Below are 15,458 nucleotides of genomic sequence, written 5' to 3' on the forward strand. Positions count from 1 at the left end.
AGGAGAGTTTCCCAGTAACCGTCCATCCCACTCCACCGTCGCTACTCTCTGTCCTACTGGGCCCTTTCCCCTCAATCGTGTGTAAGGTGAAGTTGTCCACAGCGTGTTCCTGCTCTTTCTCCCCATCCCCGCCGGATGTCCTGAACTACTCACCTCACAGGCCGCACCATGGCTCCCTTCGAGGTTGAATACTTGCAGCTCTCAAGTTCTGGTTGGCAGCAGTGACGGTTTCAATTCCCGCCCAAAACCAGACACCGAAGTTCTCCGCCCCCTGCCACCAGTCCTCCAATAATTACCAGCCATCCTTACGAGTGCGCACGCGCGCTGAGAGGAGTTAATTTGTTCACGCCCTTAGCAAGACATTGCCCTTCCGCTTCCGGTCTGCCAGAGTCGCGTTTGTAGTTTGCTGCTACACTTTCGGCGCGACACTGGTTTTATGCCGTCTCTGAAATACACAATAACAGTAGAACTGTACCTTCTTAAACTTTTTAAATGATTAAGTTGAGTCAGGATAGAACAAGAGGCACTTACACCGAGGAATTTTCTACGGGGTGCCTGGAAAGAGGAGCAAGCGTGAGCGAATCTGCCGAAGCGGATCTGCTGGCTGTAAAAACAAGTACGCAAGTCAGCTGATGTTCCCTGAGCCTTGGCCTGTTGACAACGCCGAGTGTGCGGACCCTTCAGGACTTCGGAGCTAGGGGAGGTGAGCCTGGAGCCAAGAATGAGGACGCTCTTTTAGAATGAAACCCTCTAATGGAGCTGTTGTACCCTCAATCGGCTGGAGCTTCTCGGCCCGGCAGTCTGCCCTCCCTTTGCGTGACTAATTTGAGCCGCAGAATCACCACTCTGTTGGCGGTATGAGATCTGACTAGCTCTCCTCTTCCCATCCCGTTTTTGCATGGGAATCCTTCCTTGATTTCACCTCTGCTTGAAAAAAAATTGGGGAGAAGGAACTAAAGAATCAATTTGTTGAAACATAGTAAGTTTAAATGTTGAACCGAAGCTAAAATATTTAGCCGAAGAAAGAAGTAAGTGTTCTAGGCAAAGGAAAGACATTCCAAAAGGTTGGGAGTTGAAAAAGAGATTTAGTATTGAAAGGAATTCAGTGTGGTTGGAAAATAAAGTTTTCAAAAGAGTGCAGGTGCTGGGGAGAAGAAAAGTCTGGAGATATAAGCAGACGCGTGTGAGTTTGAATTTTATCCTGAGACCTATGGATGTTATAGAAGTGTTTTAAGCAGATTAATAACAGCAGATATGCAGTTGGAAAGATGAGTATGACTTAAGAATAGTGTAAGAACTGTTTTGATGGGGAAAAGCCTAGAGCAGGGAGTCTAGTAAGGAGGCTGGTAAATAAATCTTACTTGATGTTGATTCTTAATCTTTTTGACTAGATTTTCTTTTTTCTGAATAGCGTCCAGTTTGCCTTGTGGGGTATCTTGGACCTTCTATTTTCTGTATATCTTTTTCCCACGTTGAGATCTAACACCATCTCCCGCCCCTCTACCCCCAGTTCGTTTCTTGGTCCCTGATCTGTTTCTTTGACTTTGCATTCCCCAACTTTCATAAACTCTATATCAGCCCACCCACGGATCTCTTCCTGAGAATCCTTTTTTTTCTCCATGTTCTTTCCCTGTTCTTGAGAACCCTGCCTAGGAATGCAAAGTACTCCATGGGCATAATTTTTTTCTGAAATAAAGCTTAAAAAACCTTTCATTTTAAAAAGAAACGCTTCATTTTCTTCATGAAGATGAAAATGCAGGGATAAATGTAGGAAAAAGAATAATTTGCTCAGAATCACAGATAAAATCTCTTGAGTGGTGGACCATTTTCTTAGAAGTGATACATCAGTAATGAAATATCATGTTTTTTATGGCGTTATAATCTCCTGCTTTTTAAAACTATAGATATCATGCCAGAGAAGATGAAGAAAAACAGAGAACGATTCTGCAACAGAGAGAGGGAATTTGTGTATAAATTCAAAGTAGGAAGTCAGTGCTTAGAACTGAGGGTGCCCCTCAAATTTCCTGTTCAAGAGAACGCCAGTTATTTACATGGACGTCTGATGCTGCTGCACGGTTTACCATGCTTTATAGAAAAAGGTGAGGACTAATTTTTTTTTAAAACCACTTTATTTTTATACAGTCTGTCATTAGAAGTTTCATATTAGAAAGCATAAACCTAAGAAGCATTGGAAACGGCTATAAAATCAGAAGTGTTTAAAACTGCTGTTAAGAATAAAACAGTTTTATTTAGTGCTTTTTCCTATAACCCTTGTAGTTGTTTATAAGGCAGTTTAGTATAAAAATTAAATTACATAATGAAAAATTAGTTACAAAGACTAGATTAGAACTTTTAACCTCTTAATTTAGTTGGGCGGATTCATAAGGCACTTCAGCTATCATTTATTATGTTATAGAATTATATTGCTAAATGTGTTGCCCCTTTAATGATCTGATTCTCAATTCCTAAGATGTCATAGAAGAGAAGGAATACTAATCTTAGAATAATTTTTGCTTACCTAAATTAATTCTATAAGGTCATCTATATTAATCCATTTTTAAAAGTCTATGTTCTATCTCACAGATTAGGACAAAAATTTAAATTGAGAATGTGTTGGATCATAGAAAGTTAGAGTTAGAAGGGAACCCAGAAACTTCCTAACACAGTCTCATTGTACAAATAAGGAAAGATGTACATGAAAAGATTAAATCATTCGCCTAAGGCAGTGGTTCTCAAAAGTTTTTTCCTGATCAGAAGCAATACCATCTCCTGGAAAATTGTTAGAAATGCAAATTCTTGGGCCTCACTCTATTCTTGCTAAATCAGAAACTCTGGGGGTAGCAGTCTGCAACCTCAGTAAGCCCTCCAGGGAATTCTGATGCAAGCTAAGTATTGAGAACCACTGGTGTAATGTGACAAACATAGTGGACAGAGCCGAGATCAGGACACATATGTTTTGACTTCTATTCCAGTGCTGTTTCCATTGTATCAATCTCTAAGTAGTGTCTCTAAAATTGGAATTATAGATCATCTGAATTAAATCAGTTTTAATATAAATATTCAAATTTCTATTCCAAATTCAAAGAATAATCATATAATGAACTTTGTCATTTAAATACAATAACCTTAAAACCCTGTAAATCTGTAGACTATTTTTCTTTATGTGCTTTTACCTGTTTCAAACTGAAGCATCAGGCTTAAGAAATTAACATTTCAAATTAGTATCAAGGTTATACATAAAAGTTAAGAATTTTGACCAATCTCCATGTATAACCTGTAATTGTAAAAAAAGATATTTGTGAAATTAGTTAAATGATCCCCTAAGCTTATTTTATTTTATTTAGACATTGTATTAAGAGTTTAAGCTTGGTAAAATAAAATTTTATGTTGGAATGCTTAATCAGATAAAATGTTCCCTATTTATATCTGGATTTTGCTGAAGATGGCATTTCTTGTCCATGTTACAGATTTAAAAGAAGCTTTGAGTCAGTTTATAGAAGTAGAATCCCTCAAAGATTATGATAGAGATGCTGAAGCATCACTGGAATCCGTGAAATCAGGTGAAGTAGATTTGCATCAGCTGGCAAATACATGGGCCAAAGCTTATGCTGAGGTAAGAAAATAGATCAGATTGTAAATTTCAAGGATATGCTGGACTTTAACGAGGATTTTTAAATTGCTAAGATAATACTGAGTTGCAGAATCCTTTTTTCTGTACGTAAAAAATTTATTCCATAATATACAATATATATTGATGGTTGAGTGCTTCCTTCCTATATTAGGGTAAGCACATAACATAATACTTTACATACTGCCTTTATAAGACAAGATGGTACTTTTGTATTTCTAACCAGGATAACATTGCCAGATTTAGTAATTAATAATACAGAGCACCAGTTAAATTAGAATTTCAATAAACAATGAATAACTTTTTAGTATAAGTATATCCCACATATTCATTGGAACATAGTTATAGTAAAAATTATTCATTGTTTATCTGAAATTTTAATTTTAACTGGTGACCTGCATTTTATCTGGCAACTGTAAACTAGCAGTAGTTCATTTTAATCTCGTTTACTTTTGTTATATAGTTATATAACATCATCATTTTTTCCCTTTAAATAATATACCTTATTTCATAGTCTAAGATGCCATTGATCATAACATACACCATTATTTTATTTACTACTAAGAAAGAACACTTTCACCTGTTAATCAATAATAGAATGCCAAGATGCCATCAAATATATGATACACCCTGATTTCCAAAAGTTATAATGTAAAAAAATATGTATCTTAGAATTGATGAGATACAATATGTTGAGAATCTATTATATGTCATTTACTGTACTAGGCGTTCGGTATTAAATTGTGAATAAGACAGACACAAAATCGAAATTTACATTTTAGTTAGAGAACCAGATATAGAACTATGTAAACAGACAAAATAAATTCAATAGTTGCAAGCTCTAATGAGTGAATTACGTCCCACTCTAAGCAATTCAGTTCATGAGAATTTGAAAGAAATCCATTTTATTAGGTCATATTTATTAATCAAAGCAGTTTGTTCTGTGCCCAGAAAGGTTTCCTAGTTTATTTAAAAGATGACACTATTTACACATATTAACTGTTAAAAACATAATTATTACATTAAAAAAGATATGTCTGTGATAATTAAAGAAACCCCATTGTCCAGCTGATAAAAAGAAATAAAGCTGTAAGATGTATTACAATAATGATTCTACTTGGTTTATTTGACATTTTTTGTACCTCTAAAATAGGTTGGGTATACAGCTGAGGATAAGTCTTTACCCTCAGGAGGCTTAAAATCTTAGTAGGAAGGTACAAAGACGTCCACAGACTGTTATAACTGTGCAGCCTTAGGATCGGTGTAAATACTGTGGGAGCATGTAGAGAAATTGAGAGAAGAAGGAGTGGTCAGGGAAGAGTTTGTGAAGAAAGCAGTTACTTCTCTAGAATTGCTCTTGTTTTGATATCAAATCTGGAAGCAGAACCTATTTTGTGTAACCAAAGAGAAAACTTCCTGAATATTAGGTCAATAAATGTTTTTTTAAGTTTATCTTGTTATAAAAAAAATAATTACCATGTTTACTAAATTTATGGTTTTACTTATTCTTTTGTGCTTTAGCTGTTCTAAAAATAGGAATTTGACTCTCTTCCAGATTAATGATTCTAACAATAGTAGCAATAATAGTTACATCAATATAACATTATACTTAATTCATTTAATCATAAGAGTACAGATATACAGTGAATTAAAATCGACAAGTATCAATTGAGAAGTACTCTGTCATACCCTATGCAAATTTAGGAGATAACGTAGCACTTCTTGTTTTGTAGAGTTCATATTTCTAGCAATGCCAGAATTCTAGAACCATAGTAGCTTGTTTGTCTTTAAAGAATTAAAGAAAGATAAAGCAAAAAAGTTATTTCTCACAGTAAAAAAGAAAATATTGACAGTTAGAAAAATAACTGAAAAGACCCAAATATTGCTTTCCTCCTGGATATATATGGGTTGTCGTTGGCTATGAAAATGACAAAAGCCAAACAGCTCAATACAAGCTCAAGAAATATGGGAATCAGTGACCAAACGAAGGAATTAAAAAAGAAAAGAGAACTGTGTAGTCGATTGCAAAGGATCTGGCAAAGATTAGAAGCTGCAGCATTGTGGAGAAAAATCAAAGTATGCCTAGCAGCAGACTGATAGCGGATGCAGAATGGAGTAGTAGTACATGAGACAGGAGAAGGCTAACGCATCTCTGCAGCATGTGGGTAAACAATATTTCAGTAATCTTGAGAACAATAGAAGCAACAATATAGAGGGGAAATAACAAAGTGTTTATGGTGATACCAGTTACCTAGGGTTATGAAGGAATGAGCTCTGTGTACTATAAATGGATTTACTAGATATTTCAAATGTAACATACGTAAATAACAAAGTATTTGCCTTAACCACTTTTTGATAAAGATTTTTTTTAAAAGGCAGTACACATTTCTTTGCTTTCTTAGGCATGCTGTATAAAACTCAATCCTAACTTTTTGTTGACCTCGAGTCATCAGTATAAATGTAAATGATTATATTTTTATATGATACAATGAGGCAGTGCTACAGAAGGAGGCCTGTCTGTCCCATCATTGCAGTGATGTGCTGAATATGCTGCTGTTACATAAGAAATTTTATTGTAGAGGACCATTGCCCCTGATATACAGAGCTCTGCTTTAATGAATGTACTTATATGGTATAAGGAAGTTTTGATGGTTTACTAAAGTACACGCCTGTTAATTCCTACTTTGTAGAGTAACTCTTTTCTTCTGCATTTCCTTTTCTTGTCTACTGTCAGAATCTGTTGCTTGTCATCCTTTTCTGCTTCTAGTCCCTAAAAATCTAATTATACTGTTTCTTTTCATCACTACTGTATCTTTTGCTATTAATTAGATTTCTTTTATTTTCTTTCTTTTTTTTAATAATGAGAAGTAAGCTCGGATAGGTAAGAAAAGCCAAACAGAGGCACCATTGACAAAATCGTGAAGTTGACTATTTATTTTTGGTGGTGTCCTATGTTCTATTTCAGTACGCTTCTCAGTTCTCTTTGTAGTCATTCATTCTGCAAACGTGTATTGAGCATCTGTTACATATTAGATATGTTAGGCACTTGGGATATAACAAAAACAAAATAGACATAATTCTCACCTTCACAGAGTTTATAGTATAACAGGAAGACATAATTAAAATTAAATTCAGTGGAATGTGGCAAGTACTATGATAGGGAGACTACAGAGTACTATGAGAGCACAAAGCAGGTACACCGATTCTAATCTAGTGAACTTTAGGAAAGCTTCCCAGAGGAAAGAGAAATTTAGTTGAGACCTGAAAGATGAGATGAAAATAAGTAGGTGGTGTGGGGGAGTGGAGAAAATATCCACTCTAAAGTTTATGGTGGAAGATTTGGTGTGAGAGGATATGACATATATAAAGGCCTGGAGGTGAGAAAGTCCAGGGCACATTTGAAAAACAAGTTTAGAATGGCTAGAAAAGAGTGTTGCAAGCCATCTTGAGAATTGTCTTTATGCTGAAGGTAATGAGCTGCTTTGAAGCAGTTTAGCAGAGGAGTAAGATGATCATATTTGTATTTCAGAAAGATCAGTGTATTAGTATGAAGAAAATCTCGGAAGGGAGAAATTTGGGATGAGTTAGAAGACTGTTGCAGTTATAGGAAAGAAATGATGAAAGCTTAGTCTAGAATTGTGGTAGTGGAGACAAAAGAAGATATGATTTTTGTCATTTATATATTCAGCAAACACTGTATGTAGGTCTGTGCTATGCTTCAGGAATATAGCAACAGAAGAAATCTGGTTCTTATTATCATGTAATGAAGAAGAAAGTTAATAAACAAGTACACGATTAATTTATAATTGTAAACCTGTTATAAAGGAAATAAATAAGGTATCATCATGGAGAACCATGAAGGGGAGAGGTGGGGAGAACTTAATTTATATGGGACTAGAGAACTCTTCTCTAAGGAGGTAACATTTAAGCTGAGACTTGAAAGATAAAAGATCACTTGGCCCAGAGTTCTGGTTTGGACTACTGGATGGTGGAATGGTGGCTCCATTCATGTGAAGAGAAGCAAGTATTGGCATAAAAATGATGGCTTCAGAGGAAGAAGAACTTGCAAAGGAAAGAGAGGAACTGGCCAAAGAAGTAGAAAGAAGGCAAAAAATTAGGGTTTCGTGAAAGTTAAGAAAAAACAAGCACCAAGAAGGAGGGAATAGTCAACAATGTAAAATGCTGCAGAGATCAAGCAAGGAAAAGACTAAAAAATATCCAGTGGTTTTTTCAAATAATCTTATGGCAAGATCAGTGACAGTGGATTGGTGGGGGCAGAAATTATATTTCAGTGACCTTAAGAATGTGTGGAAATGTGGAAGTAGAGAGAATGAGTATAGGTAACTCAAGAAGTTTGGCTATATACAGAAGAAGGATGAGGCACTTTCAAAATGGGAACACAGGGTTAGAAAATTTCTTTTTTTTTGTTTGTTCATTTGTTTTAAGATGGTCGAGATGAAAACTAGAAGAGATAGAATCCAGAACTCTAGTAGAGAATTAATTTTAACTAGGTAGAGAGACACTTCTTCCATTAGCACAAAGGAAGAAAAAAGGGGTGGATATAAATTAAGAAAATTTTACTACTTTGGTAGCAGAAGTTAAAGTAGAACTATTTCTACTTTATCTAAGAAGTAATAAAAACAGGTCATTCGTTTGGATGTTTGTGGTGAGAACTGACGAGAGGAAGATAGGATTGCCAGGCGTCACTAAAGGGAAAGTTTAGAGTCACACCAATCTGCCACCATAAACTGTAGAGTTTTATGGTTGTTCTGCTGCAGCTCTCTATAGCCTGGCTGTAAGATTAGAGTTTTGTTAGGTGGGCAAGAGAAGGAACGTCAGTCAAGGGAATTGAGAGTTGGCAAGATGGTGGTTGAATACCAGACCACAGAATGTAAGCTGCATAGGGAAGAAAGTGAAGCTAGGTGGGAGGTGATGGCTGACAAAAAATGAAAAAGTAGAGGGCCTATGGAGTGGAAATCCTGATAAGGTTGAAGAACCAACTACCTAGGAGTAATTGAATTAAAAATCTTGGTTGGAGGTTTAGTCAAACTGAATGTTTGAAGTTTTGAGTTTGAGCCTGTTCCTGGTGATGTAGAATGGGTGTCTGATGTGGAGTGGAAAGCTTATGAGAGATACGGAGTTGAGGGAAGTAAGACAGAAGACATTGGATAGGTTATCCACATGGACATCCAACTGACCAAGGTTGATGACAAGATGTGTGCTATCACACATCAGAGGAAGTATGTGAACACAGTGCCAAAACTTTAAATGAATGAGGGTGATTGATCGGTCAGTTGTTAGATAATCATGGCCATGAAAGACAAGGGATGCCAAATGGTTTGAGCCTCAAAGAAATTGAGCTTTATGCCTGAATATGGAGGCAGAAAAATAATGGCCTAGGCATTGAATAGTATTCTCTCAGCAGGCCTTTACTCAATGCCCCATTTCTCTCAGCTGTCACAATCCCCTTTCTAGTCTCATCTCTCTTGAGACAATGGGAAGACTTAGGTCAGGGAAAAACTCTAGCGCTTCTCATGTAGGTAGTTTCTATTCCTAATGCTAGGCTGAGTTTTCAGTTGATGCTGCAAATTGTTATAGTTAGCTGATACGGCTAGTGAGGTTACAGAATGTCTGATGTTATATATGGCCAGCCAGATCCCTATGATCTTTTACCGGCTCCTTCCTACAAAATTTTAGCCTGAGCCTGAAGTGAATTTTGAACTAAGTTTAAGTCTCATGGGCTGGTTATAATCCCTAGAGCAGTGCCAAATCTAAAGATATAAAACAGTTATCAGAATGTGATTTTAGATTTTCAGAGACATAGAGTAAATGAAATCCACGTTCTAGACTCAGCTAGAGTCATATTAAACTCTTCCCTCCTGATCTGGCAATTAATTGAAGTATCAGCGAAAGAAAACAAGGGGAAAAAGTTTAACTATTAATTGACCAAGTTCAAGATACCTGTTTCTGTGATTTATCCATTTGTTTTATTTTTAAGGTAAATTATTACTCTCATTTATGTTATAGATTACAGTTTTTAATGTTTTCATTGGTAAGAAAAGGGAAAAATTCAGGTTCTATTTTTTGCAGATATCTGTCTATAAAGATCAGTAATGAAAAAAACATTGAAATCTTTGAGTTATTTCTACTTTTGCCATCAAATTATATGATGCTTGATGAGGACTTCTCAGCATATCAGTTTCCTAACCTGTAAAGCAGTATGTCTGACGTGTTGGCACATCACATGTCCTTGGGACAGGCATCTTTACCTCCCCAGGTGGATTTGTGTGTGTGCTGAGGGTATCCTGATTTTACTTCTCTCCATGTTTGTTTTTCTTGTTTATCAGTGTTGACTCAGTCTCTTTTTTAAATAGCTACTCTTTCCACATACCGAAAAAAATGCTTACATTTTAAGAAGAAAGCAGTATACTATAAAGGGTCAAAATTAGAAAAATGCATGTTTATCTTGATATAAAATTCTATGCATGAATTTGATTTTCAAACTCTTTGCATCACCATATAGGTGACCACATAGGTAACCTCATTTTCTAAATATATAGCCTACAGCAGTGGTCCCCAACCCTTTGGCATCAGGGACCAGTGCTTCTATAAGAATCTAATGACTGATGATGTGAGGTGGAGCTGAGGTGGTGATTCTAGTGCTGGGGAGCGACTGGAAATACAGATGAAGCTTTGCTCACTCTCCCGCCTCTCACCACCTGTTGTGTGGCCCCGTTACTAACAGGGCACTGACCTGTACTGGTCCTCAGCTTTGGATTTGAGGACTCCTGGCCTACAAAACATTTTTTAGCACTATATAGTTTAATAATGAAAAGTTTTTTCCAATTATGTAATTAAAATGTGCAGATTATTTTTTATATGATACATTATAATATAAAGAAAGTAAAGGTCATCAGAAATCCCACTGTCCTGAAATAGGACATTAGCATTCTGTGTTATGTTAAAGAAATTGGATCATAGCATACTTTATTTTTTCCTACATTTCCCGTCCCTTCTTCCACGTTAGCCTCACTCCCCTAGCCCTGTCTCCAGGTAACCCATATTAATAACTTAGTTTGTATCTTTCCATTTTGGGGGGATGCTTAGATAATCCTATGTAGCCAATATATAAACATATATAAATGGAGGGTCTTTCTCTCCTTGTCTGATGTACAAAAATTGAATCAGTGTATACATACTTTTCTAGTAGTGTGTTAGTTAAAAATACTATGTCATTTAAGAATGTCTGTGTATCATCTCGTAGACCACATTAGAGCATGCAAGGCCTGAAGAGCCCAGCTGGGATGAAGATTTTGCAGATGTGTACCATGACCTAATCCACTCTCCTGCCTCTGAAACACTCCTAAATTTGGAACATAATTACTTTGTTAGTATCTCAGAACTGATTGGTGAAAGAGATGTGGAGCTGAAAAAATTACGAGAGAGGTATTTCAAATTTCTCGTATTATCATAATTAAATGTTACATTGTTAGATATGGCCTACAGAACAACTTGTTTTTGATTTGTTATGAAATTGAAGACTAAAATAGAAAAAATTCTTTAATATTAGGAATTAATTTTCTTGTGTGTTTAAACCTGTAGTTTTAACTGGGAAGTCCTCATAGGTTTATAAAACTTCTCAAGTGATTTACAGAAATAAATATGGTGGCTTTATATATCCTTATTTCTAATAAGAGGAATAGCTTACCTCTTTTGAAGGTTTGCTTTTTTTCCAGGCACTGTGTGAAGTGCTTTGGATGCTGTCTTAGTTTGGGCTGCTATAACAAAAAACCATAGACGATATAGGTTAAACAACAGAAATTTATTTCTCATAGTTCTGGAGGCTGGATAGTCCAAGATCAGGGTGCCAATAGATTTAGCTGAGATGAGGACCCATTTCCTGGCTTACAGACAGTGCTTTCTCAATGTGTGCCCATATGGCCTTTTCTCAGTGCGTGCTCTTGCTGCATCATTCCTAGAGAGAGAACTCTAGTGTTTCTTTCTATATGCACTAGTTCCATCATGAGGCACCAACTTTAAAGCCTTGTCTATAAAGGCACTGCCTCTACATTCCATCACATTGAGGGTTAGGGTTTCAGCATATGCATAGGGTTTCATGCATTTCATGACATATTCTATCTCATTTGATCTTTACCCTATTATTATCCCCATTGTACCGATAAGGGAACTGAGGCTTAAATAAGTTAAGTAACTTGTCTAAAGACAAGCTGAAATTTTAAACCAGGAAGTTTTATTCCAAAGCTTCTTAACCACTATACTATACTGCCTCCCTATTCAGAATCTATTTAAAACACTGCTGTGACTAAGTCCATGGTGTCTTTCAATTCAGTTTCTAAGCTTATTTACATTAGTAAAAAATCACTAGTATTATTCCAAAAAATATTAATTAGATTTGAATTTATTTTGTATGGTTAACTTAATACAGTAGTCCAAGCAGGCTTTTATGATCATTTTTTTCTTCAAAGTAAAAAATTGCTAGCATAATATATTTTAAAGCATGACTTTCCAGACTACTTCCTACTAATTCTATAATTGTAATAATAACTCAGGACACACTTCTCTTTCTAGATAATCCATATAATCTAGCTGAATCTGATAATATATATTACCTTCAAAGCATTTACTTAAAGACTTGAGGTAAACATGGCATTAAGATAATTTTTTTCACTTTGCTGATTGATGGAAAGTTTATTTGATTGTGAAGGTATATTAGGAGCAAGTCACATTTATTCGTAAATCAGTCTCAAAAAAGTAAATTTAAAATGATGTACTGGTTTGCTCCTGGCCCTCATTAGCTTCACATTGGAAAACACTGGGACTAGCAAGATGAGAATAATGTCTTATTTTGAGGGTTATCATAGATGAGATCACTTAAAACACAAAAATCATAAGCAAATGGATTTAATCATTTTTCCTGAGGCATACTGTCTTCTGTGTATTAGATTAGTATTTTTATTATATTGTGTAGATTTGTAAATTTTCATAATAGTTCTACTCCTCTGGACCTTTCGTTCTCTTATCTAATAAGATATTGGAACTATCTCTGTGTCAGAAAGAACATGATGTTTCGAGACATTAGTCACTCTTTATGGTTTGGGCTTGCTGACTACCTGTATCAAGGCAGTTTCTTTCTAGATGGGATACCTGCAGTATGGATAGTTTGCCACCAAGTAAATAGTTGAAGCTGTGTTTCTGGGGGAGTCAAAAATTTGCTTTTTTCCTAGTTTTTTATTATGTCACCCATAAAATTGTGGATATATTTTTAAAATAAGAACAAAATAAAGATTAGATTATTTTTAATATATAAAAATATGATTACCTAATACTAATTAATTACCTTCTGTTGAACTTCATTTTTCCTACTAGGGCTTCAAATTATATAACCTTCAACTCATTCTAAATCAGGTTTTCTGGGACTATAGTCATTCTACCTATTTAGATACATGAAAAAATTCTCACCTTGGCTGTCTTTAGTTCATATCAGTAGCCATTACTAGTCCTTTCATTCAGCTGTTGAACTACTCTAATTTTGGCCCACTTTATGCCTACTCACTACACCTCCCCCAAAATTTTATAATTGTTCTTTTTTCTAATTCAGAAGCAGATTCACATTCCATGAGACTCTTCACCTTTTGGGAAGCTGATTAATTAATTCAGTACTATTTACTGGTACTTTATACATTTTTTTTCTTTTGTGTAATAGTTTTTAGTAGGGGTTTGTTTTGGTTTATGTTATTTTTCAAAATGTCCTTTGGCCACACTTCTTGATAGGGCTTTGCTTTTTTTTTCTTTCTAAACATATAAACAATATTTGAATACATTTATTTAAAAAACAGTTTTGTAGTTTGTCTTTCACATATCCAAACTGTTAGCTTTACAAAGAAAAGTAAGCTGTGTTCCTCTTAAGGTAAATACTATTTATTGCAAAGGCGAACAGTATAACTCAAGGTACGTTGGAATTCACTGGTATCTTTGGAATTTCACCCAAAATTTTGGTGTTTAATTCATTTATCCAATTCATGAATGGAAGCGACATAATTTCTTATTTCTCCTTTCATTTTACTTGTTTTACATCTTTAAAAGAGTTTCTCAGCACAGCATCAGTATAGTTATAATGATCTTTTTTCCAGAGTGGCTTCAAGGTAATACACAGATTGTCAGAGTCATCATGACTGACATACTGAGCCAGTACATAGGTAGTAATTCATTTGAAATATAATAAAATTTTCTTTGATTTTAATCACAGAAAATGTATACTGTATTATTAATTATATCATTAGCTCCTTGCATTTCTGACACATTTAGAGTAAAATAAATGTTCATGTAATTTTATTTATTGCATACTTATTTATTAGTCTTCTTTTTCCTCACCGGAGGTTTGCTTCTTTCAGCAAACCAGATTCAGGTTTTTTTAAAAAAACTTAAAAATGGCAATGATACATTTTATCCACTAGAGGGAACATGTGTAATATAAAATATTAACATATTCATATCAAAGTTTGTATTTATAAATATTTAGCAGTTATTTCTATTCTAAATAAAAAATCTTACTTGCAAACATAATCTTTACCTGACCTCTGATAGTTATTAAAAAGTTAATGAAATCATCTGCATTAGAATTAAGTGGGAACTAAATTAAGTGGGAACTATATTGTCCAGTATTAAATTGAATATTTAATACTGGACAATATATATATAGAAATGTGTAAATGTATAACATGAATGAGTTTTATTTCTCATGTACATATCTTAATCAGTTGTCATAAAGAAGTATAAATTTGCTTCTGAGAGCAATTAAATTAACTAGAATGATAGTAAAAATTTTTTAGTTGATGTCTGTTTCATTCTAAGTTTGTTTCAAATATGTTTTAGAGTAAACTTTAACACATATATTAAGATAATTTTTTAATTTGAAAATTTTAATGAACTTCTATAACATACATACAGAATAAGCAACAAAGTGTAGGTGTACAGCTCAATAACGTTTCACAAAGTAAACTCAGCCATGTAATTATCATCCAGATCAAGAAATAGAGTATTTCCAACACTGCTAAAGGCTCCCTCATGCCCTTCTAGTCACTACACATTTCTCCTAATAAATAACCACTGTGTGAACTTCTAATACCTTTGTTGAGTTTTTCCTGTAGGAAAAATCATTTTTCATTTCTGCACATTATTTATTTGGGTAAATGAAGGAGGTAAGACGAAAACATATCTTCAGAAGTATTTTATATTCCTCTGTAAACGGAACTTGGTGACTTAATATCATTTTGATTCTTAGAACCTAATGGATAGCTTCTGGTTATAATATAAACTAACTTTCAAAGGTCGAAGTCACTAACTCATGTATAAGTAAATAGAACATGTATTTAAGATGGAATTGCCGAGCATCTTGGAGGAAATTTGCAGGTGAAAAGAGATCTGGACTTACAAACCCAGATTTAGACTGCTTTCATTTATAGATTAAATGAAATTTAGCTGCATAAGTGACATCGCTATAATATGAAATGAATATAGATTAAATGAAATTTAGCTGCATAAGTGACGTCGCTATAATATGAAATTATCATAATTTTCCCATTTCCAAGTCCTCAAAGTGCTTGCCAGGTATTAGAGTTGTCATACGTGGACATATTTCTATAAAATAAAAATTTTATTTTTACTTTATAGAGATTGTTCAGTGAATCTGGAGTGGTCATATACCTTACAGTTTTGATAAGTATATCTGATGTGCTTATTTATGTTTTAGACAAGGTATTGAAATGGAAAAAGTGATGCAGGAATTGGGAAAATCACTGACAGATCAAGA

General features: G+C 34.6%; 1 protein-coding gene across 7 annotated transcripts in view; it reads left to right on the plus strand.

The window, feature by feature from the left end:
* Window positions 1-374: 374 nt before the first annotated feature.
* CUNH12orf4 (chromosome unknown C12orf4 homolog) overlaps window positions 375-15,458 on the plus strand; it is a 40,570-nt gene continuing 25,486 nt past the window's right edge. The window contains exons 1-4 of one of the 7 annotated variants that reach the window (XM_011361800.2): window positions 375-703; window positions 1,905-2,099; window positions 3,468-3,613; window positions 10,893-11,074. In XM_011361800.2, coding sequence (XP_011360102.1) covers window positions 1,910-2,099; window positions 3,468-3,613; window positions 10,893-11,074 — 518 coding nt within the window. In that variant the 5' untranslated portion in view covers window positions 375-703; window positions 1,905-1,909. The other 6 variants (XM_023531575.1, XM_023531577.1, XM_023531574.1 and 3 more) reach the window with 6 other exon arrangements.

Source organism: Pteropus vampyrus, unplaced genomic scaffold (assembly GCF_000151845.1).
Source record: "Pteropus vampyrus isolate Shadow unplaced genomic scaffold, Pvam_2.0 Scaffold70, whole genome shotgun sequence".
Classification (NCBI taxonomy): Eukaryota; Metazoa; Chordata; class Mammalia; order Chiroptera; family Pteropodidae; genus Pteropus; species Pteropus vampyrus.